Here is a 27683-nt window from a genome sequence, read left to right as displayed (position 1 = left end):
TATATAAGTGCAATTTTTTATAAGTATTTGAAAGTTCTTATTACGACAAAACAGGATATATAAACTAAATGTTCCAATTTCAGTAAGTGTCTTGATTCAAAAATGTTAAACGTTAAAATTAAAAACTTTTCATCATTGTGTTTATGTTCTTTTTATAGGTACACTTTAAACACAAAGAAATTTGCAAAATATTTAAACTAATAATTGTACACTATTATATCATGAAACTATAACGTTCTACTATACGGAAATATTGACAATTTACTTATAAGTTATTACTTATTAACAACAATAAATTATATTAAAACATATTAAAACTTATAGTATTTGTTACATAATACATGCGACAATTTTAGAAAAAAATATTTTAATTTGCTTTTTTACTAAGAGTCATAAAAATAATAGAAAAAAATAGATATGAATATAGTTTTTTTTTTTTTGTAAACAATGGTTAATTATTCAATTAAAATTTAAAACATCCACTACAGTTACCTCGGTACTCAATACGATGAGGTACATTTAAAGCTTACTATATTAAAACAGAGCGAATTGTCCGGTTTGTTTTCGTTGTTATTCCATACAATAAATCACAGAAAAATTATCATGATTTTAAATAGCTAAATTCCATAGCTATATATAGTTAATTCGTAGTGTACTTTATTAAAACATATGGTACATATTATTGCAGATGTATACTACTTGTATTAGAGTGATTAAACAGTGATGACGGTGGTTGACCAGTATAAATTTGGCACAGATTTTGACAAAAATATAATTTGATTTTTGTTTTATCTATTGTACTATTTGTACTATTCATAAATTACATCAATGTTCAACACATTGTTCGTGTGGAGTATAAACAAATAAAGTAAAGCAATATACAATAAAAATGTTAAAAATACATAATAATTTAAAAAAAAAATAACACTTTTTAATTATTCAAACCGACTAGGTAAACACGATTATATATTGAACAATGTATCTTATTTGAGGGATATTTGAATGTCAAATTCTGTTCAATTTTATCTGATTTTAAAACACTTTTATTTTTTTTTGTAAATTGGTTGGCGCTAACACAATGAACAAAAAAATTTTTAAAATTATTATTATAATTTTATCACGTTTTTACAACGCGTGAGCACAATAGTAATATACATTTTGAGTACAAACAATAATAGTAATTAAATAATTATCGAAGATTATCAAAATTATATAATTTAAAATAATATGATTTAAACTTTGTGAAAATTTTTCATAACAAGCAACTTCAAAACATTGAAAAAAGTAATGCATGAATAAAAATATGCCTGCTTTAACTAGTATTAAATTACATTAAAAAAAAAAAATGTATAATAGTTAATTTTTTTTATTTTTAAATACCGAACAAATTATCTCTTTCTTTTATCATACGTGTTATATTTAATGTGTGAATGACTAGTTACGCACGTAGTAGTTATGTAACAATATAAATTGATTAATTTCCTCACAATATTTATTATTGTATACAAATCAAACAAATATCTATTAATTATAACAATTAAAAATGACAAAAGAATATAATAAAATAATAATGTATATTATAAGTAAATAACAACAATGATTATTTCAAGTCGTATAATCCATTTTGAGCTCAACAAACAGTAAATAATAATAATAACACAAGACAAAAATATAATAAAATTTGTCAAAAAAAAATGAAAAACTTTAATCGTTTTAATACAATTGACTAAATCATTTTTTTTTTAATTTCCAGTGCGACAACGCGGCTTTCAAACCATTTAAAAATAAAAAAAAACAATAAATAAATAATAATACAAGATAATGCTTACGTATTACAATATAATATGCGGTGCGTAATTAATGACGTGACTGGATGTTTCACTGATTAATTTATCTGAGAGAGATCAATGGTGTTGTTCATAACAATGACAAAAATAAATAAATATAAATATATACGACAATGAAATGAAAATCGTTTCCAAATTGACGAGATTATATAGGGAGTCTTCTTAATCGTCCCGTAGTAAAGTCCATTGGGCGAAAACGATTGAAATACTTGCGGCGTACAATGAATGTACAAAATATAGTTCGGATATAATGATATATTTCACTAAAATGATATTAAAATAAATATACTCGATAATAGATGTCAACGCTAATGCCATTGCGCACGTCTATAACTTTTATAGGAACATTATTTTGTGACTTAATCGTTTGTTACACGATGGACTGTCGAATACTCGAATACATTACAGTTAAACATAACACGATGACACGTGGGCAGATACAAAATATAAGAGTTCTTGATAACAAGCTTCACAAGGCTCGACATAATCCAGACACCAAAATATATTATTAACAGTGTTATGGTTACGCAGATCGTTAATGTACGTCACATGAGGAGAACAGCACTTAACAATGTACATTATACAATATATAAATTAATATATATTAAAATTGTAAAATAATTTAATTGTTATATGATTTTGATGTGTATATAATAAATATATAAAACTATCGGTCGGACCAATAGATACCAACGTCTACGGTGGCATTTTACAACAGTAGATCTGTAATAGTATGACTACTAGAGGCAATGCATGTGCCGTGCGACAAATGGAAAGCAGCACCACAACCGAACCGTATAGTGTTCAGTCAAAGTAAGCTTTTTCATAAAACAAAAAAAGCGTTAAGCTCGTGAATACTCTGTGAAAATAAAACATAATTTGTATTACAAATGTATATTATTTTCACGTTATTTATTCTCTTTGACTCACTAAATATTATATAATCGTAGATTTACACGCTCAAGGCGTTATCTATTGTCTTCCATCACCACCTGTTTAAATAGACTGTTAGACATGTGACACTTGACGTCCTGACTGCCGAGCGTAGTCGTACCGTCTTTAGCTATGAACAACTGTAGCCCCGATCCTATGAAACAAAAAAAATAAACATATAAATTCGATGTAAATCAGCAACAGCTAGTAATAATGTTATAATTTAATATGTACGACTTAGATTTTCCTAAAGCTTGATAAAACATATTAATTAATAAATATATTTAAAATTAAGCTAACAAAAATTAACAGTAACTATTTTAAAAACATTTTATTACTGTTTGTAATAATATACATTACAATTTTAAACTTAATATTTGCATTTTGTGTTACGCAATATATATATATATATATATTATCAATTTATTAAAGTAACATATTTTATACCTATAAATAAATGTATATTTCAACATAATATAATATAAATTCATTTATTTATAATTTTATTTCATTAGTTGTTGATTTATTCATATTTTTCGAATTGAATTAATTATGATGAATAATTTAATAAACTTGAATACTACAAAATACAATTAAAAATAATGATAAAGTGTATAAAATAAATATTATCCAAAAGCAATTTATTTCGTTAAGTATTTATAAAAATATAATATCTTTAGCATCAAAATATTATTTTAAAATATTGAATAAAATAGTAATATTTTAAAACCCTATCCATTTTTTAATTTTCAATTTATATCAAAATGAAGTATGTGCAAAGGTACTAAATCTGAAATCGCAAAAAAAATTATGATTTTTTCATTGGAAATTATAAAAAAAAAAAAATTTATTTTTTAAAATTTGTAGTACCCTTAATATAATTTTTAAAACTAATTTTTTTTTTTTAGTGTTTTTTTTTATAAATGTATTGTATGATATGTGTAATCAAAAATTATTTTCGGCCTAAGCTCATTTTTTGTAATCCTGTTTATGAATAATAATAACACATATGATAACACGAAAACAATAACGGTATATAATTAATATAAGTACATTAAACTTACTGTGCTTGTTTTCCTCGTCAGCCGAATGATCATCCAAGTTAGTTGCCCTGAGCAGCTGGTCAATTAGACTGTCCGGATTAACCCTGGTCACCTCCACTCGTCCGGTGGCTTTTGCGCAACTATCGTCGTTGACGCTGCCACCCGTCGCGGCCGACTTCTTATTGCGACGCTCCAGAGCAGCTTTGCCGCGATCCAACGAACCGGTCTCTACACCGCTAAGCACAGGCGACGCCTGAGACGCGGATATAGCCGTGCCACTAGAGGTCAGACTGAAAAAATACACGAAGACAAATAAATAAGAAACACACGAAGAACTAACACAGTGTTTATAAGCGCATAATATATGTATAATGTATAATTATATGTGTGTGTGTGTGTGTGTGTGTGTGTGTGTGTGTGTGTGTGTGTGTGTGAGGCGTGCAAGCATATTTTATCTTTTAAAATATATACAGAGGGTATCAAATGTTTTGTGCGTTGTAAGTTACAATTACAGTTTTGATTGAGAATTTTTTTATAAAGAATTATGCGTTTTTCTAAAATACATAAATAAATGTCAAAATGTATACGATTAGATAAACAGATCACGTATATACCGTATACGCTATTCAACTAGATATAAATTTTTACATGTCTGTGTTAGTAATTTACAAGTTTAAATCTTATTTGAAATTATCGAATTTAAAAAAATTTCTTAAAATAAAATAATTTAAATTCAACACCACTGTAACTCGTACAAATATAGGACAAAAAAGCGAGAACTTGACCACCAATTGAGCATAAAATCTACTAATATTTGTCACGCAATTTGAAACACTCTGTATATAATGCTATGAATATATTTAGCCTAATACATGTGCTGAAAGTGCTGCATAATACAATTTACCTTAAGTAGGTATACACAATATAGTATGAAGTGATATGAGTGTAATGAATTTAATTGCGAGTGCTAAAAAGCGAAACGCGCATGCATAAAGATTGCTAAATGTAATTATATTTTTATAATGTTGGATGTAGAAACTTGATATAGAAATATACTTATAATATTAAGCTGAAATTTAATTATTGCATCTAGAACCAAGAGAAACAATATATTATTATTATTAGTAGTGACGTACAATAGCGAAAGACGCCGTCATAAATTATAAATGTTACTACTTTATGAGTTTTATTTAATTTTTGGTAGATTTAAGACTGCGTAAAATGATTAAAATCAATAATTTTCAAAAAACTTTGCCCCATAAATTTTTAGCAGTGCAAGAGACGAAAGGGATACATAACACTATTATAGCATCATTAATAGTGTTAAAAAAACACTACATTGTATAAGTATACAAGTATAAAACGTAAAAGCAAAATATTAATAATAATTCATGCAATAAAAAACAATAAGCGCTTTTAAGATGATTAATTCAAAACAGCATAAATATTGTACACTACCGCATTTTTAAATCTATTATAGTAGAGTTATAAATTTACAATTTTTCTAAGACCTTTGTAGTAATTCCACCTCGTAACGATTATGTTAAAAATAATTATAAAAAATAAAAACTTTTTTTTTACTTTTTTTTTACAATCTGTATATACAGGATAAAACAATGAGTATATAAGTTATTCTTAAGTAATCTATGTGGCAACGTAATGAAAGGGAACATCCATCAACACTACTTCCAATTTAGATCTTAGGAGACAAATTATTAGTATTATTTAATAGATCATTTACGTTTAAAACGATAAAGGGTTGTCGGGTAACATGCGAACAGAGTTTAGATATGAGGGCATCTGGTTGAGAGAATTTGAATGACTGAATAAGTTTTTATGAAATTTTTTGTAGTGGTAGGAAGCAAGTGTAAATATTTTTAGTATGTTGAAATCATGGTGTAAGGTGTGATTGCTGACGTACCAGAAAATATTAGAAAGAACACAAAGAGTTATTGATTAAAACGTTTAAAGTTTGGTTAGATTCGAATTTTTTGAAGTTTTCCAAAATTTGATTCCATATGTCGTTACTGGACGTAGTATTTGTTTATAAATTAGTGTCTTGTTATTCTGAGATTTTGGACCGCAGAAATAGCCTTAGTTTAAGAAACCTGGTGTTGAGTGATTTCTTTTTGATTATTATAGTTAGCTAAAGTTAATTTTTTGTTGAAGAGGAATCTTAGGTACCTATTTAACAAAATTTTCTATACAAATTATTTAACCATCAAAATGAACAGGAGAAATATTTTTAGGACAGAGAGTAAAAAAATTAAATTAAATTAACTATTTTAAGTTACGATAAGTTTATCTTTTACTCAGTCAATCGATTTATTATATAATATAAACGATTTTTTTTTTTTTTAGTGATAACGATAAGACAATAACATATCATCATAGGTGTTACACGATGTCATTATAATATTTTATAACAAACATCGTATTATATTCATTAAAACAACTCGCATTACATAGAAAAAATAAAACAATAACAGCGATTAAGGTTGTAACATACCATAATATACACATAAACATATAATATATATATATATATATTAAACATAATATTATATGTTATAATAATATAATACTATAATATTATTATGTACACGATGAATAATGATCTAATTACACAGCTATAATAACTTTCAAGTCAATTGTAGTAACTTTGAAATAAAATATTTTCAAATAGTTTTAATAACAACCTACATTTTTTATTTCATAATCAAAATAATTTTTTAAAAACTATCATATATGAATACAAAATAAATTATTTTATTTAAATTTTTTTTTTAAATTATTATGTATTGAAAATTTAGATGAACGCAGTAAAATACAAAACAGAGGAGTATCCCACTTTCTAACTAATTAATAAAATAAAAAAACTATTCTTTCAGTATTTAATATACAAAAAGAGTTTTTGAGAAATATTTTGCATTTGATTACAAAATAACAAAATAAGTTGCTATTAAAAGCATTAAATAGCCTAAAAACCAAATCAAAATAGAAAAAATCATTTACTTAAATGTATTATAAATATTTCAATCTATATGAAATCAATTTCAGTCATAATAATTTACTTAAAAAATATGAATATAATACGAATATAATACTGAAACCACGGTATAAACATGATATAAATATATATATATATATATATATATATATATGTATATGTGTGTAACCGTTATTTTCAATCATCTGACAGATAGAAATTAGAATAAAACAAATATAAAAAAATCCATGCAATATATATATATTCAAAATGAGGAAAATTTGAAAAGCCTAACTCAGCAGCGATACAAGCTGTAAAAATGACGCAGACTTCGCATGCACACACAGTACACACATGTCAACGGACTAACATTTGGCTCGGCCGCCTAAACGGAGACGACACTAAGGTGTCGGAAGTGCTGAGCAATTTGTCCAGTTCTGGAAGCTTCTGAAGCGAGTTCATGTTGAGCATTCCTGGCAACGCCACGCCGCAACCACTCGCAGCCGTGCTATCCAATAGCAGTTTGCGATGGTGCATACTACTGCCCCTGAACACGCACAACACACACACAGACAGGACGATAAAGATAGGTTAAGTGCATATATATTATATAAATAAGTAAGTACGTAACCAAAACCTCTTATAAAACTAAAAAAACCTCTACTCCATTAGTCTTATAACCGTCTGTAAGCATAAATTACACATAATGTGTACATTATACAATATAAAATTAATGTCAAGTCGGTCTATCACAATATAAATCTAGTCTAAATTAATAATTTTACATTAATAAGTTTTGAGTATATGCAACTTGCAGGTATAGATCTTGTTTTTCTACAATATTCATATTCAAAAATATGAATTTTAATTAAATTTATGACATTTACATCACAATAGATCTACTCAATACATAAATTCCATACTGTATTCGATATTATTATATATAAAAATAAAAGCGTCAATTTTTCTATATGCTTCGTGTCATCGCCAGTATATATTTCATATAGGTACATATGCTTTACACAGAGTGATTTTTTTAACAAACAATACTCATTATTTTAAAATCTATTGGCTTATTTTAATTAATATTTTGAAATAACAAGTATTGTTCAATAACAAAATCATACAGTATATAGCGTGCAAAAAACCTACATGAATATACTATTAGTATATATATTTAAACTGTTATGTTGCAATCAAAACTCGTTGATGTATATTTTTATTTGATAAAATAAACACATACGCAGCCAAAATAAAATAATATATAAATTAATATTACACCAAACAAGGTATTCAAAACTATGACTAACCACATCTTCTATAGTATATTTTATAGAAATCAACAACAACCATGATGCACATGAAGGGATTGAGTGATTAAATTAAAATTCGACATAAGATACGTACTTTCGACGAATTTTATTGCTAAACATAATTAGGGATCATAAGTGAAAAAATTAAGAAATCTCCTAATTTATTGAAATAATTTTTAACACATTCTTTTCATACCTAAATAAAGTTCTTATAAAAAATATTCAAATCAGCAATATATGTTTTGCCTTATAGTCTATATAGATACTTTTTTGAAACAACAATTATATAATTTGTAATTTCATATTCTGAAATAATTTTTATTATTTTATGTAAACATTGATTATTGAAACAATTACTTATAATTTGCGAATAGTTAAAATTGAGTTAAGACGGAGTAATATAAGCGGCTGCTTACCGTAAACTACCAACCCCAATCGTCTAAATACACGAATAATAAACAATTGATTTAATATTCGATAGTTGTGCACATCTATACTAATAAAGTTAATGTAAAATGTAATTTGAGTAATCATAACATTTCCAGAGCGTTTTTACAAAATAATTTAAATATAGTTAAATTAATTTAATATAGTGTAATTAAAATTGTAAATAAACACTTTTCCAAAAACAAATCCGTCAGAGCAAACAAGAATACTTAAGACGCCAGAAACACTCATCCCGTGTTAAATAGGTGTGGTGTACAAAAAACATAATAAAAATTATTGCAGCAATAGAATATATTAACGTAAGTCCACGTGAAAATATATATATACTAAATAATGTATAGGTAGATCCATATCGACAATGATGAGGTAGTTAAAATGAAGGCTGAAGCGTATTATTTCAATAGGAAGACAGCGGTAGCGTAGCTCGCAGGTGCGGGGTCGGCAGGAGGGTCGTTACCTATTAGGGGAATCTGGGGTCAGGGGCAACAGGCCAGGCGACGAATTGGTCCGGGGCGACGGTCCGGACCACGGCGGGAACCGGAACCCTCCGCCGTGTTTATTTTCCGGTGTCCGAAACGCGTCTTGGTGAGTGCACACTTGAGGCGACGGTTGCTGGTGTTTGGCCTGACGCAGCGACCAGAATCTGGACCGAGGGCTGCTCCATAATGGCGTTGTGGGGAGTTGCTGTGGGTGATGTTGATGCGGCGGCGGCGACGGTGGCGGGGTGGCCGGCGGTGGCAACAGACTAGGCGACCACACGGGCCAGGACGGCGACCTGATGTAGGTATATCACAATAGTAGATAGATACATTGCGATTTCAACATTCGCATAGGAACATAGTAGCAATTATTAGATACTATGGTAATAATATACTTCGTTCGCATTCGAATATAATTTATAATACAAGACTATCATATCCACAATAAACTTGTGATAATATAATAACGTATGAAAAAAATAATTAACTCAATGGTGGTTGGCGGATGGAAGAAAACGATAAAGTTCTACACTGTTTCTATTCGCCTGCATTGATACCAGCACAATTTAAATATTGTCCAAGTAGAACAAAAACCACTCAATTTTATTCAAGACCAGTATAGTAAGCGTTGGTTGTATGCATCATTTGACTGCGAGAAAAATTTTTAAATACATTCATTCATATAACTAACGCCACACCATAATACAATATAAACAAGTAAAATATACATCATATACTGCAACGTGGTATCTATAACTTATAGTAATACCATTTTATATCGCACAACGCGATACACACCCGACAGCTCTACAAGGGTATAGAATTATTTTATACAACATAATAATTATTATATTACCGTACGTGCCCGCTGTCACCGGAACTACTGTGTCTCGAATGAGAGTTGTGAGAACTCGAGCCTTTACTTGTGTTCGAAGAATTACGGGAATGTCCACTCGAACCGGTCACGTGATTAGTGGCAGTGGGCGCAGCAGGATTATCATGTACCACCACCATCGCATCGTCTTCTAATTGTTCCGAATGATTTTGATTCGACTCAGACACGGATTCGTGTTTTTCTAAACCAGTCATGGATGGAATGTCTGTAAACATGCAATATATCCAGATCATTAAGTGTACATTATAATATTACAGATCAGCTAGTGTACACGGTCCGTACACAGGTTACAAATAATATGCGCACCACGTAACGTTTTATTTACTAAGAACACTAGTGTATTGTTTATTATAATTTATAACTAAACAATGATAAAATGTACTTAATATATTTTATTTAAAAGAAAAAAAACTATTTTATTCGACGTCCTGAGTGGTTTTTGATACGCAGAAAACTGAATGTTATGCAAATTCGATTAAAACAATTTGTATGGTTTTAAGCATTTTATTTTTTTTCTGTAATTGTAAAATACGTATTATGACATTGAAATAAATTGCTTTTTTTAAGTTCGAAAAAATAATTAGCATTAACTAATTTAAAATGTAAGCTCTTAAAATGATGTACTAATAAATTTGACTCATATTATATTGTGTTTTCCATAAAAACTAAGAAAATATTTATTTATTTCTAATTTTTATTCTTTACAAATATGGTTAGGTCTTGATTTAGAGTCTAAGAACATTTCAGATGTAGGTTGGCGAATTGTATTTAACTATATATATTACATGTACATATAATATACAGGTTTGAATCGTATTATTTACATACACAGATTAAACATTCAAAAGTATAAAAAATACAAAATTGATTTAATTATACCCACGTTACTCAATTGTTATACAAGAATTACGCATAGTTATTTTAAAACAAGAAAAATATGTCGAAAAAAACAACTGTATTACAAAATCAGTTTCCTCCCACTAAGAAATGTCAGATGTATAAATGTCTCCATTATCACAAATTGTATATTGTAACAAGCTTTTCGTAGTTAAAAAAAATAATTTAAATTAAACAATAAATATAATATTACAACGTGAGACTTAACTCGGCGGTAACTCATTTCAATTATGAATACCTAAACCAACTTTATAGAATTACATATTGTAATTTATAGTACGTATAAATCAAATCCTCGAAGTGTATGCATACCTGATGGAAACAACGATCGAGCATTCGGCAGACTGCCGAATCCACTACTAGGGTATTCGGTATCTTCACGTTGAGGAATATCACCATTAGTAGTAGGTTTTTGATTTAAGGCGGACGTTGGCCTGCGGAAAATCAAAAACATAATTTTAATAATTTAAGATAACATAAATACCCTGACGACCAAATTTTAAATCTGTACTCGTATATTAAATACCCAAAAACAATGTAAATTTATAAATGGTAAATTGACTGAGTACTTACAAAATATAAAATAAAATTTGCTGTGTTAACATGTAGATTTAAAATAATAAAAGTATTATATAATTACACTTTGAACAATATGTCTCCGGATAACATGTTCATAGACACAGATATCCGGAGCATCGAGTTATCCTGTCGGTGATGCCGGGTATCATACCCTTCCAGAAGGCAACGCCTAAAACTCAACCCAGCTCCAGCCAGTTCAGCCAAATTAACGTCGGTGAAACCGAGTTTTTGAAAGCTGCGGCCGCCTTTCAGTTCCTATACGAAACAAACGATTAAAATAATTTTTATATTGCCAAGACATTATTTTCGCATCTACAAGTATGTTATACTTTGCGAACAGATATCCGAAGGTTACACGGATCCAATATTCCGGTGGACGCATTGGCGCTCATCTTGCAAACGAACTCAAATTTAGCACCCCACCGAACAGTGTGATCTCGAACCTCCTCTCTGTAACACAACACATTCACAGAGATTAATATAGAAAATAATTTTGGTACATATTATGCAATAATATGCATATATTATAAATATAGTACTATAAATAAGTAGAGTATAAACATCATAGATAAATATAATGTACACACAAAAAATTAAAAACATTACTATTATATTGTTTTTTTTTTATAACTTTAAGACATCATAAACTTTAGACGCTTGGCAATTAGACTATACTATACGCTTTGTATAATGATAGTGCGAAAACTTTAAAACAGACATTTGGCAAGCAAATTGGATCATTGACTTTGCAGTCATCACTATAAATGTTTATGCTTTTTACAACTTCAATTTTACCTAAATAATTACCCAACACATAAATGCGTATCTCTAAATTTTTTTAAATATGAAGTATATACCTATATATATATATTTAATAATGTAATTACATTGAAAACCAAAAATTCTCCCAAAAAATACTATATAATATAAGCACAGATGCATACGTCTCAATACGATTAATACATAAATATATTATGAGACGTGGATGGATATGTTTAACAAATAAAATCAGTTATAATTCTATCGTTGTAAACATTGAATGAATATGAGAAAAAAAACTAAATAACTAAAAAGGTATGTATACTTATCGTACCTTTAAATTATAAAAAATTAATGCATCTATGTTACATTATATACTTTATATTTACTATTTTTCTTTTTAGTTGCAGGTCCATCAATATATTACGCATGCCTTGTATTATATTCTACAGCATCTACTATAAATACACACTTCTTTCCTCCAAATCAGTCACTTGAACCGTGTTTGACAGAACACTACCATATACTTTCCCGTAGACATTCCGCAAAACTACACGAATACTGCGTAGACACATGTTTCTCGTTTGTTGGCTCCTCAGCAGCACATGCATATATTTACGTGCTATACACTTTAGTTAAAGAGACGATGAAAGGAATTTAGCGCCAACAAAATTGGCTACTGTTCGCCGAAAAAAAAACTATTTACTATGGAAAAATTTGGACAGTTTGGACGGTTTCCAGTTTTTTTTCAATGCATCAAATTCAAACGACAGTTTATTCAAGCACTATGGACTGTTATGAAAACTCAATATAATAACAGATTCAATTATTATAAAAAAATCTATGAAAAATATTAAGTATATTCGTCGTGTTTGAAAACACTATGAAATAGCGTACTTAGAAATTCAACAGGAAAATATTTACAATAAATTTAATCGACACAATAATATGCACTATTACTGACTATCAAGTTTTGTTTTGTGGCGGCATTGATTCCGGTTTTCTGCAAATATACTTAACGCAATAAATATTTTAAGTAATTTGCAAGACAAAATAATAAAGGTACCTAAAAATCAAACCAATAACAAAGTGTACAAATTTTTATTTGAAAGATAATTATAATTACTAATTAGATTAACTGTTTAAGTGAATCTATATTATAATATAAGGATTCACTTGTTCAGTGTTCGTTGGGGCAAACAATTCTCAAACGTAAACCGAACTCGCGACGCAGTAATAATGAGCATATTTCAAATTTTACACTCAAAAAAACTCATCTAAAAAATTTCATTTTTAGAAAATAAAACTGTTTTTAGAGATAAATAAATTATTGGTCATTCTAACAAATGTTACAAAAAAAATTATAATAATAAAACACGAATAAATCTCGTTCCAACGTTCTGTACATAAAAATAGTTAGTTTGATTAAACAGAACACATTGATTTTGTCTTTATACCAACAAAAGTGCAGTAAAACAATAAAGCATCGATAATAATCTTCAAACTTTTTGGTGTGCTTTTTTCAAGCGACACAAACTGATTAATTTGATTGATTAATATATGATTAATTAATAATCAATAATGATCCATCAATCAATATTTCATAAATAATATTAATTATTTTTTATTATACTGCCAGCATATAATATAGTACAAACGCAATGTTCGTGTTATCACCCCTCCCCCCACTATTATAATAAAACACACATAACTTGTCATAATAATAAATGATTTTACTATTTTGGTTACAAGCAAAAGCGTCGGCAGCAAGGAGAATAATATATATATATATATATATACTATGGTCAAATTAAATGACGTCCACCGAATAAATCTTAATTGCCACGATATATTTACATTAAATTAATAATACCTACATTATTATCTCGTTATAAATGGTTAAACCTATATTATAAACATTATTGAACCCACCCAAATATAAATAGAATTACGAATCCTTACAATGAAAGAGAATAAACAATAATACAGCATTATGATCGTGTTACTGGAAAAAATCACTTCGGTGGTTATGTCCGCTATTAGAGATATCCATTATCCACGACAATAATAATATAGTTTTGTATCGCGGCACTCCAAAATAGGTACTAAACACTGGGTATAAATTGCAAGAGATTTTTTTGTTTATATGAGTTTATTTTCCCCCAAAGCGTTACAAATTTATTCGTTCTAGTTAGGTTACAAGCGTGTAGGTTACGCTTTATATATTTGCAAAATATAAGTAAATGCCACAATAAAAGTAGTAATATTAATATATTTTAGTACAAGTAAATCGTAAACATAAAACTAGACATTAGTATTCTACATCTAATTATACGCGTTGTGGTCAATGTCGTTTTTACAAATTATATTATTATATATTAATATTTTTTTTCGTCTAATACCTAGTATATAAAAACAAAATCAACCTACCGCGCCATCATCAAGGACAATTGAAATGATTACTGCGTTAAGCATAGTATTGTTTAGAACAAAAGTGCTAAACTATAAGTCTATAACATATTATACTATATACCACTACATATATATTATCTGAATAAAACATTAAATAAAAGAATTAGGTTATCCGATGCTATACGTAAAAGCAGCACATCCATCCAAGGTTCAAATTTAAAATTAAATATCAAAAATAATGATATATTATGTTTATAAAATTATAAGCTATAAAAATTATATGCATGAGTATCATTGTAACAAAGCTCGTATCATACATAGGTATAAAATGTAATATCTTGTTTGTTTTATAACTGATAGTTGATAAGTATTTATGGCAAATAAAATCATTGTTCTACAAAAAATCTTAGTATCCTAATACGTCTACACACAACGTGAAAACGTAAAATATTTATAATATAATTCTATATTATAAATTTATAAATAAAAAAAAAATTTAACGCTAAAACGATTAAAAATATCTGCCATACACTAAGCAATATAATCGTTTGACTAGTATTGATTAAAATTAAACTTAAAAGGCGGAAATTAATATATACCTATTATGTATAACAGTAACTTGTATTATAAACATTATAACTTATAAGTCGGCAGTATTTAAAAATCAATTATAACCATTAAAAACAATACATTTAAATGTTGTTTGAACAATAAAATTGACGATCTCATAATAATCTTAAAGCCATTCATTTTCTGTAATATTTAACTATTTAAGTCCATCCACGATTCAATCGACAAATACATTTCTGATAATAATTAGTGATAGTAAAAAATATCATGTTTAGGTTACAACTCGCAAATTTCACTTAAAACAACAATGAAAAGAATTATGTATACACGTCACAGACTATAGATAAAAATAAAAATTGTCAAATAATTAAGAATCCAATAATACTATTAATAGTATATTATACCCAATTAATAATTTAACGACCGACGGTATTTTAACATGTTTAGGTACACAATATTACCCACTATTATAACTTTGTTATTGCAACAAGAGACAATAGTTGTTTGTACATTTTATATAGATGCAGGTAAGGTAATAACTAATAACTAATAATATGCAACTTTTATTAAATTTACATAGAACATAAACACTTAGGCATTAAATTTGGTACGCCAATTTTTTCGTAATATAACGGAAATCACTAGCTATTTTTACACAAACAAGAATAATAGTTATAATAATTTATTATCGATGTTTATAGTAATGTTGCTCTAAATTTCGATTCGTGTCATAAAAGTAGAATCATAGAATTATGATATATGTATATAATACATACATTCATGAGTGATTACTTAAAAATGCAAAAAAAAAAGAAAATCTCAAGAAATATTCCGTACGTGAATAGACAATTAATATTTAACACTTGCCATAAAAAGCATAATTTGTTAAAAAAACAGTCTTCGATATTTTCTTCGAATTAAGGAAACTGTTATGTTATCTTACAAAAATAATTATAGCTTATAATAAAATAAATTATCTTATTTGTAAATATTTAGATTATTGCTTTCTGTATGTACCTATGACGCGCGCGAGTATCTATACGTACAATTCAAAAGTTTAGATACATTTAACATTATTATAAACTATAATCATTATGTGTAAATTCCAAGTATCATAATTTCTATCAATTAAACTATCTTCATTCTAAATATTAAATATTAAGTACATTATACAACCAAATCAAAGAGTTTATTATAGTAAATCCGTGGTTTCGTACTTTTATATTACTTATTTTTTAATTGTTCTAAATAAAATAACTTTCGTACTATTCATTGTTATCTATTTTAAATATCAATATGATAAAATGGCAATAACATACATTTTGAATTAAACCGTAAATTAAATTTTACTAAACTATAATTAGTCTTGTAAAGTTATTATCGGTTTATTATTATTTATATGAGACATATAGGTAGTTAAAATAATTGGTGTTGTGGGGAAGCATTTATTATGCGTGAATTATTCATCAATATTTTTAAAAACCAGATAAACTAATTTATTATTAATCAACAAATTAATAAAAAAAATATTTAAATTTAAAAACCTGAGGAAAATGAAAATAAATTTCATAATGTGTACCTACAGATAAATATTTTTTGTGAGCGAGTGATAAAACCGCATCTATGACACGAATACACGATTCATTTGCATTACGTTTATATAATACCACTACTATACAGAGTGATTCTTTTATCAAACAACACTTATTATTTCAAAATAATATATTAACGTTTTTAAAAAATATATTTTTCACACAATTTTTAGTCGAAATAAATTACATTTTTTTTTTTTAATTATATTTCTTATCATTAAAATGTTTTTATTTTTTATTTTTTTTAAATGACTACATAAAATTTAAATTACATCTTCTAAAATAAAATGTTTTAAGAAGTATTTCGATACATAAAAATCAAAATTCGGGTAAGTAGACTATGAGTTATAAATATTTAAATTTTATGCAAACAGAGTAGTAAAATAACATTTTGTGGGGTTTCCTCGTACCAAACCCTAAGTACTAATAAAGTTATAACTCATTAACTACTAGCCTGTATCTCGATTTTTATACATTACAATACTCCGAAAAAATATTATTAAATATAATGTACTAAGAATACATATTCTCATTCAAAAAAGTAAGAAACTTAAAAAATACTTAAAAAATGTTTAAATGTTTTATTTCAAGTGGAAATCATGTAAAAAAATAAATTCCAAAACATTAATAATTTTTGAAATAATAAGTGTTATTCGATAAAAGAATCGCCCAGTATAATATATTAATTAATAACCATATATATGCAGGGCTTACATAATATGAAGCAAATGTTAATTTTTTTCTTGAAAGCCAATTGACAGCAATTAGTCGATAATTAATATGAAAGGGAACTATTATTACATTAACTACCTACGAAAAAAATATTTTAATAAAGAAAGGATATTAATTATAACTTAAAGCTCATCAGTCGAGAATAAAGAAAGAATTTAATAGTATTTAAAAACCTATGAAAATAATATTATGTAATAATATTTCTTTAACTATGAACTAAAATAAGCTATTCAATTGTTAAAATGGTATGCATAGAGAACGAACAACTAATGATTGTAACTATACACAAGTCTGAATATACACAAATATTAAAATTAGACTAATACATAAATTAAAATTATAGGTTGTGACTAATAATAGCAACAAAAAATGGTGATATAAAAAAATAAGATAATTGAAAAATATTTGTTAAAGAATATCCGGAAATGGATACTACCCTCAAATGCAAAAAAAAAAAAATTGATAACTATACAAATTGTAACTGATATGTTACAAATATAATATAATACGAACAATTTATGAAGAACCTTTCAATGCATTTCAAAATTTACAAAAAATAAATATAATTTATAAAATAAACTATAAAGTTTCATTATTTATATAATTAACAAGACACAGTGCTTAGAAAATTGTAGTTTAAATAATTTGTAAAATTAAAGTTTTTTAAATTGTTTAATAGACCCCACAATTAGCTCTCGCGATCGATATTATCCATAACTATCTTATCATACAGGAAGACAGCTTAAAACGTAACGACGTTTGTTTAAGAATTCATCCGTATTCTAAGGCATTGGTGGTTTGAACATATAACTTTAAAAAAAAAGTCAAATGAAGTAATATCAAGTGATTTGGGAAATCATTAATTAAGTGAAATATTGTTAGATGTAAAAATCTTCTACAGGCGCCACATAATGGAACTGAACGTCTGAAATTATAGTTCAACAATTCGGACGAGTAGATAAGACATAACGGTTAAAATTTACATTTCGAAGCTTTAGAGACCAATAAACATTACTTTCCATTACAGTGTCCAAGAATTATCGTTAGTACCAAAACAACATTTAACTTGAATGGGAAATCCAAATAGTCAGTTTGCATAACGTAAGAATAGGTGGTTAGAAAGCAAAAATATTCATTGCATTTCAAACTATCAGTCAATCCTTGTATATTAGAAAAGATTTGAGATTAACTGGAATATCGATTGGATATTCTAAAGGTTATTTTTGCAGGAACTAATTCAAACAAATTAAAGCAATATAAAAATCAAGTAAAATTATTACAAATTGTTTTAACAATGGAGCTTATTAACACTTCTACACTAATTTTGTTACACCCTGTAAACTATACACTAAATTGTTTTATTAGATTTATAGAATGAAATAAAAAGGTATTTCATATTTTTTTTTAAAACAATAGGAAATAGATCTAAGTGAAATCATATACAGCACCAGGCTGTAATAGATTATTTATGTATACTAACGCTACGTCACTGCCTATATACTATTTAAATAATATGCATACCTTTATAACACTGTATTATTCTACTTTATAATATTATAATATATTAATAAATAACCACTAAAAGAATATAATATATTCGTATACTATATATTTGTATAGGTACTAAATATTATATTATAAATATAATTATTATATTATATTATAATATTATAAATACAAAGTAATTATTTTAAAGTAAATACTTTTATAAAAGAGTACAAGTTTAAATATAATTTAAAATAAGTACTTTAGTATAACATCATAATTTTGGAAACCAAATGTTAAAAATAAAAAAGTAAATCAATATTCTAAAAAAAGACAAAAATTAATTAAAAAATTATGTTTTGAATTTAAAAAAAACTACTTTAAACATCAAGTTTATATAGCAACTATAGTAACAACATAACTGTTTGATGGTAACAACAAAAATTAAAAATCATCTCATTGAACACGTGTGCGTAGCGCATATATACTATATTACTATAATATATCTATTGTATATATGCCTAAGAATATTATTGCCTATCAATAAATACGGTTTAAAATTAACGCTTCCATTGAATTTTACAATACATAAATTGTTTTTAAAAGTAAAGCATATTAGTCTGCTTCTAATCATAATATACTTACACACAATAAGTATAAATATTAATGTACTTATTATATAAAATATTGACAGGACTAGCGCTCTTATGATGACATGAGGTATAAAATGAGACACGTCGGCATCCACCTACTGAACATCGCCACGTCCTATCCCGGCGCACTTAGGGAAGACTATTATAGTTTTCACGACTACGGTTGTAAAACAATTTACTAACGCAAGCAATAACCACAAAACCATTTTTGGGATAATAAAGGAAAGATATTTGTTATTATTGAGATTAATTGTAGTTAAATTCCTCCCAGATATAAAATTGTGTATTAATCGTGTAACCCGTAAATAGTTTCTTGAATCATATAATTGTATAGAGGGCCGAAATGTCGGTCGGTAAGGTACAATTGAATTGAGTATATGAGGTACCTAGTGATGCCAATGGTTAATTTTTTCTGACTCTATAGTAATTCATTTGTAATAATTATGATCCATGACTAGCGCATGGCCTATATTTTAGACGTTCTGTGCGAATATCATACGGCTGTATTGCGCGGGTATATTTAAATTGCGCGTTTCCTCCGTGAGTAAATTTCAATCGGATCGGCAGTACGGCACGAAGACTATTACTCGCGTAAAAATGAAACGCTATTAATCCCCATTTACTTACGTGTTTTAATTTAAACACAGCTGTCATGCGAAAAAAATACTGCTGGTTTGCATGCGAATACAAAATTTAAATGTACCTATGAAACACTAGTCCACTACTACATAAATAATTTATATCAAAAAAAAATCCAAAATACATTATAGTAGATTGCTCCATTGGATCTCGAAATATATAAATTATATCTAATAGATCGTATACCAACCTATATAATATTATATCGAGGTTAACACAGTTATAGATAAAACTGTTATCTATGTAAGTACATCAATAGTATGTATATTTATATATATAGTGTTAGTAGATAACAACTTTACACCAAAATAGCCATATATAGCAGTAGTCCATAGATAGCTTTTAATAAAAAAACAAAAAACTACACTTTCGTTATTACTCTATTATTTATATTATATATTTGGCTTTACGTCTTGTAACATGCGGTAGGAAGTCATGAGTTACATAGTTAATTAATTAAATAATGTTTTTCACGAGAAAGTCAACTTTTTCACAGAAAATCAATACAATGAAAAATATACACCTGATATATTTATTGTTTTCAGTCTGACAGACAAACCCAATATATTACTTCTATACGTACATATTATATTCACCTTCAACCGAGGTATCAGTTCAATAGAAACATTACAGAAATTTGATTATACGTATTCAATATTTCAATACAATTATTGATGATGGTTGAAAAATTACAGTAAATAAAAAAATAAATATTTTTATTTATAATATTCTCAATGGAGTTTAATATTTATATTAATTTTAAATACAATTTTAAATTCGATACTCCCGCTAATTAAAATTCGTTAATATTAAATCTATATCATAATATTATTATGTATACTTTATACTATTTGTTTATGTCAAAAACACAATATAAAAATTTGAAGAGAAAAAAAAGTACTAAACGATTGTTTAGTAATGTTATAAAAAAAATAATAACCATAAAAAAACCTCATTTAAACAGACTATTAATTGTCTCATACTCTCATAGTACTTGTTAGTTTATGTATAACTTTATCTATATGTAACTCGTACGTAATATACATTATTGTTTGCTGCTTAACGACTTAATTAAACGCACTTTTGAAATTATTTCCATACCCACAGACACAAACAGAGCTCAATGAAGTTCAAAAACATTTGCCACACATTCTTTGTTAAGATAATTTACGAAGCAACTAATTTCCCGTCACTAATGGTTTTTGTGTGTGTTCATACAAATTAAAAACGTATGGAATTATTATTATCACTTTAGTAGTAAAATATATATATAATAAAAGTATATAATTTAATATTTGTTACACATAGAAGACGATTTTAATCAGAGAAAGTTTCGAAAATATGATTATAATATAATACTAAAACTAGTAAAACTAAAGATGGAATATAATTTAAAAAATTAGAATTCTATAATCTAAGAAATCTAATAATCAAGTATTTCTTGGCTTAAGATTTCTATTCTAAATATGATTACTAAAAAATTTACCTTAAAATATAAACTAAAATTAGTTATTACTTATTCCCATTACTTAATAAAAAATCATTAATTAATTATCAATAATATGAAACTATATAGAATGGTAAATAACTTACATCAAATTCATACTGGTTAAAAACAGTTGTGCTAAAATTTATATGATTCATATTCTACCTAAAGTTAAATATTTATGAACCTCTTTATAATACATATATAGATTGATACAAATTAATAAATATATTAGTCATTACTAGAGATATAATGACAAAAAAAGGTGAAGCATAGGGAAAGTAGTATCAACACAATTTCCCCTTCCCGTTTTAGTGGTTCAATATAAAAAAAAAAAGATAAGCCTAATTATGAATACAAAACTTTTAAATAGCTACATAAATAATGATACAAGATAATATAAATGATAAAATAATGTGTAACTCACCATAATGTAATGATGTCATTTTAAGTGAGTTAAACATAATATCATTTATTACAATTTAGAAACCCTAAGCACCAAAAAAACATCTTTACATTTTTTTAAATAAATAATATATCTATAATAAAAAGTAAAATTAGAAATTGATAAAGGCATACCAATAGTATAAGAATAACAAAAAAAAATGTAAAAGCCGAATATATTATATTATTTTTGTCAGAATATAACATAATATTATGATATAATAAAAATATATTCTATACAATGAACCATATACATACAGAGTACATTCTAATACATAGACATTAGATTTTTTAAAGAAATTTAATAGAATTCTTATTATCTCAGAAGCAACAAAAAAGTCAAGCATACCTTATGAATCATTCTAGTACACATAATGTGTAGATAAGTATTAATTATCAACTTGGTGAAAAATTAAAAAATAAAATGTACTTAAAAAAAACTACTAATAGGTATATGAATTAATTTAAAGTTACTTCGATATTAATATTATAAGATATTATTTATTTAAATTAGAGTTTTGGATTCTTAGCACAACATAGATTTAGGTTGACAATGACTACTGAATTCCTATTATTATTATTATTATTATTATCACTTTTTGGGCCCTCAAAAATGCATTACTTATATCTTTTTCCAATGTTAAATAGACATATTTTTATTTTATAAATAAACTTCCTAAATATGATGAAAACTATAAAAGAATTTCAAGCTAACATAATTTTAACTAATTTCAAATCAGAATTATAAACTTGGTGCTTGAAATATTGGCAAAAATTATTTTAACTTATCAACCACCAATAATATTACATTTTACAACTTATTTTAAAAATGTACAATTTAAATCAATTTTCTTTTCCTTTTATAATAATAAAAATAATTTATAATTTATAATAGATTTAAAACATAAACGTAAATATGAATAAAATCAATTTTGCAAATGTCATTGATTGAGATGAGCTAACATATTTTTTTTTTTTAATTAAATTATTTATTAATACAAAATATTTTGTTTGCATAACCTTGAACAACTTGAACATTAATTTATTCAATGTAATAATATAAAATATCCAATAATTTTAATGCCAACATATGTTTTTTCGTCTTACTAAAATAAAACATAGTAAATTTGCATTATTTTTTATTAATATTATGCTGATAGCTTTAATATTACCCTATTAATTAATTTACCTATTATATAATCTAGAGCATCTTATAGGTTTTTATTAAATTTTTTATCTTAAAGTGAGTTATAATCATTTAAAAGTTTTAATATTTTACATAGCTATAACTACTTAAAAATTAAAATATCAATAAAAACTTAAGTAATGCCCTATACAATATTCTTACCAATAAGTTTGATAATAGATAAATTTACTTTAATATAAAAACTAACAGCATAAAACGAATTCTATGGCAGATTGTAATGCAAATTTGTTATGATGTATGTTAATAAAATGTAGACATCACATGTGAGTACTATGTCCTCCTTAATACTCATGCAATTTAAATTAAAGATAATAATAATATAATAAGTCTTAAATATGTTATATAATATAAATAATATTTATCTAAAATATAAATAATATAAGAATACAAACTAACTTTAGTCATAAATCTGAAATGAAATATTGTTTATACTATAGATATTATAATAATGAATTTTATTAATTTTTAATAGGTTTTTTTTCTAAAAACACTTAAATAAGACATTAAAAATCTTATAATAGATCTTTATATTATGAATTATCTAATATATAGCATTTCAAGCTAATATAGGTATCTTTTTTATAAGTTTGGTCATTATCATCTGTTGATGTAGTATTATTATTATTAACCTATTATTTATAAACATTTTAATGCATATTATATTATAATTACCTGTTTAAAACTATAAATTCATTATTGACTATTTAATCAATAATTTAATTCAAGTTTCTTTTATTTTCAAAATTTTAAATTTTGTTTCTTTAACAATATTTTATCATTTACAGTTTTTTCAAAACATTTATTTTCAGTATTATTAATATCAGCATGCATAACAAAAATAAATAAGTATCTACACAGTTATAAACTATGATAATTTAAATGACAGTTTTAATAAACTTGTAGAACAAATTTTTCCTCTAATTTTTCTAATTCTTAAATAAAAATAACTTATTGAACTTTTAAGTTTATAGCACAACATTAAATTGACATTTATTTACTGACTTTAAATTAATAATATAGAAATTATAATTAACAAAAAAAATAAGCAATACTGTAACCATTACTTACTAACAACACCTTAATAGTTGTTAACAGTGAACTAAACTTTATCACAAATATTAGAAAAAGAAAAAATCATCCTTATTGTTAAATACTTGGTAAACGTTGTAGTTAATGAAAGTTAAAAATTAAACTGTGAATAAAATCAATACATAAACAGCTACAATAATAACTGAAACTTTAAAAAATGTACGGAAATCTGGAAATAAATAATAAAAAAGAAACCTATCAAAAAAAATGTTTAAAACAACAGAATTTATAAATGATTAGATGTTGATATTTTTTTAATACTGAACACTACAGTATTTTTTTTAGTTACATATTATATGCATAACTATGAAAAAACATTATTGATAAGAATAATACTAGTATTCACGTTTAAACTTAACTTCTATTCTAACAACTATTTGGAGGTACTAAGTGGGTGAAAATTTTTTTAATTTGGTATTTAACACATATTAACCATATAAGATCATCAGTAATCGCAGAAATTTATCTCAAAAAAAAAAAAATTTACAACTATAAATTATAATAATTCATGCTATTATTAAAGTATTTATCATAATTTATAATATTATACTTCAAAACTGGAAGTCATCAGTGACTTATTTATGGAGGGGGATTCTGGGTTCAACCCCCCAGAACAAAAAAAAAAACATGCATCTATGCACTAACACGTCAACAAGTCGTAAAAGTTTTTAATTAAAATATTATTTATAAATTATAAGAAAATACCTAACCAGTATGTGTATACAGAGTTTTTGATAAACAAACTATAAAAATATTGACCACAATCTACAAAAACCATAATAGTAGAGAGTCGGTAACTTATGTCGACACGTAGTTGACTGAGCAAAAATTTGTTTCAGTAACACGGTAACGACATGGCAAAAAGGCAACGGTATTGAACGTGTTAAATAAATATTTTACTATGGGTTTTCTGATAATTGAACGATATAGATAAACTGTTTATATATCAGTCTAAGATAGTCGAGTAATTTTGATATGGAGTATCTATAATATTTTTAATTTAGGGACAACTAAACAGGTTAGCTATGTTATCCATAAATTTGAAAAATAAAATTACACCAATAGATATAATTGAAGAACTGGTTAAAAAGAAAACGTGTTTACCTTTTTTAATTTAAAATTTAAAATGAAGAAAAATGTAAACTAAAAAATGACATTGTATTTAATTATTTTATTTGACAAATTTTTGTACTGATAAGTGATAATTAAATAGATGTAATTAAACTAAAAATTATGACATTTTTATTTAATTATAAAATAATATTGTTTGTATTAATTTTATCTCTTTATTCCTTGTTTAAAATAACTAGGGCTGGAACTTAAAAAAAAATTTAAAAATAATACAACAGAAGTGTATTTTTTATTTTTAATAGTATTGTACATTGTTACTTGTTTAATTGAATGATCTTCTGTTTTTTCTTAACCATTAGCAGAAAGGCCTACCTATGATAAAATATTTGCTATCGACGATAACTTGTCGTGTTATATAATTTATTGTTTGTAGCGTTGGCAGTTTGTTGAAAGTCTCTTGTTAATTACAACAATTTTTATTCATTTATTTCACATAAATTGTGCAAAATGTTTTAAAAACTAATAAAATGCAATAAAATCACCCACCCCAAGAAATTATTGAAAATACATCACTAGAAGTCACAGTTTGAATTTTTTTTCTAAAAGTATAAAGGATGTTATAAATTATAACTACATAATATATATTTTTTCAAATCAAACATTAGTGATTAATTTAATATAACATATGTAAAACTGTAAAACACTTTATTATCATATGTATTCATTATCCATACCATAATTATGTACCTACACAACTATGAATACCATATTACTAATCAAAAAATAAATGTTTAAAAAAAATTACACTTACCTAGATGAAGTATCACTGAAATTCCCTCCATCCAGTAAACGAACTTTGGCAAACAACACAGCATTAACAAAAGGGACGGCTGTTAAATCTTCTAGGCAAAGATTAACAGTAAACTTATATCGTTTTTTCTTCACCATGAATGACATTTTGACCCTGTACATGCGTAATATTGTTAATAAAACCAAAATAATACATACAATCAAAAATTTCATTTATAATATATCTCAACTTGTTTTAAGTACAGATTGATCAAACCAAACGTCTATCACCTATCATTAATATGATAATGTATAATAAAATTTGGTAATAATGAGAAGTAAAATCAATATGAATACAACCATTAATAGCACTATTGACAAATGTGCGTATGCGTCTGTATAAATATCACAATTGTGTGTACTCAAAACTGTGTGAAATGCATTATGAACAAACATCTAAGTGTAAAAAAATAAACCTAACAATATTGACCACAGATAACAAGTTGATGAGACTATTGATGTAAATAAATGTAATACCTGCAGAAGCGTCAGTAGATGATCTACACGTTAAGCAGTATAGAATACATCTTTTGATAATTTCTTGACGCAAGAAGATTAAACACTCTGCAACACTCTATGTATTTTTTTAGAATATGATAAATTAATGAAAAAAAATGACTTGATGGTTCCCTCTAGATGATTTAAAACAGAAGGAAAACAAAAGTGAAAATTAAAAAATGAGAAATTTTTACTTAACAACCGACGACGAACAATTTTGTGACTAAAGCATAAATATATACACACATTCACATTTCACAGTTAAACATTATATACTACGAGCATATATATATATACGTATAAAATTATACATAAGTATAATATCTATATTAAATATTTTATTGCTATTTAGATCCTTACGGAAAGTCGACGTCGCCGTCGGGGCAAAACAATAACACTTGACAACAAATAACAATATCGGACGGATGGCAACGACTGAGACAGAGACACCGCCACCGTCGATCATATGTTTTTCATAGCTCACACCGACGCCATCTATCCGCGGAGTTTTGTCCACATTGTTAACGTAATAACATTGATTATTCTATAATCAATGGTAATTATATTATTTTAGCGCGTAGCAGAAAGGATCTGGTATAGGACGCGATATTAATAAAATTACTCAATGGAGTCAATCGCGAATCGTATCAATAGAATCAATTCATATTAAATCTAAATTAAATCTACATTGGGCAATAGACATAAATATGAAATACATTCCATGATAACAAAATAATTCGTATTTAGTTATCAATTGATGAACAATATACTTATG

General features: G+C 26.0%; 1 protein-coding gene across 4 annotated transcripts; it reads right to left on the bottom strand.

Moving 5' to 3' along the window:
• Positions 1–1591: 1591 nt before the first annotated feature.
• Positions 1592–27354, bottom strand: LOC112604121 (protein FAM102B). Of its 4 annotated transcripts, none has more exons than XM_025353006.1 (10): positions 27269–27354; positions 26373–26525; positions 11752–11872; positions 11484–11677; positions 11156–11277; positions 9908–10151; positions 9030–9347; positions 3845–4113; positions 2778–2934; positions 1592–2706 (listed from the first exon to the last, which is right to left on the bottom strand). In XM_025353006.1, the coding sequence occupies exons 2-9, from the start codon at positions 26516–26518 to the stop codon at positions 2816–2818; spliced, it is 1533 nt and encodes a 510-aa protein (XP_025208791.1). In that variant the 5' UTR covers positions 26519–26525; positions 27269–27354; the 3' UTR covers positions 1592–2706; positions 2778–2815. The 4 variants fall into 4 exon arrangements, with proteins under 4 accessions (XP_025208791.1, XP_025208788.1, XP_025208789.1 ...); XM_025353003.1 differs by lacking the exon at positions 27269–27354 and adding an exon at positions 26888–27211; XM_025353004.1 differs by lacking the exons at positions 9030–9347; positions 27269–27354 and adding exons at positions 7183–7359; positions 26888–27211.
• Between the last annotated feature and the right edge of the window lie 329 nt (positions 27355–27683).

The sequence above is a fragment of the Melanaphis sacchari genome, unplaced genomic scaffold, assembly GCF_002803265.2.
Source record: "Melanaphis sacchari strain LSU unplaced genomic scaffold, SCAv2.0 Contig11_pilon_pilon, whole genome shotgun sequence".
NCBI lineage: Eukaryota > Metazoa > Arthropoda > Insecta > Hemiptera > Aphididae > Melanaphis > Melanaphis sacchari.
The sequence above is the reverse complement of the archived record's forward strand: the minus strand, read 5'-3'. Positions and strand labels throughout refer to the sequence as shown.

Coding starts and splice junctions, on each gene's coding strand:
- LOC112604121 (XM_025353006.1), bottom strand. CDS start 26,518: ATGTCATTCATGGTGAAGAAAAAACGATATAAGTTTACTGTTAATCTT. Junction 10,152..11,155: donor TCGATCGTTGTTTCCATCAG/GTATGCATACAC, acceptor GCATGTTTACAG/ACATTCCATCCATGACTGGT. Junction 9,348..9,907: donor GGTGACAGCGGGCACGTACG/GTAATATAATAA, acceptor TACCTACATCAG/GTCGCCGTCCTGGCCCGTGT.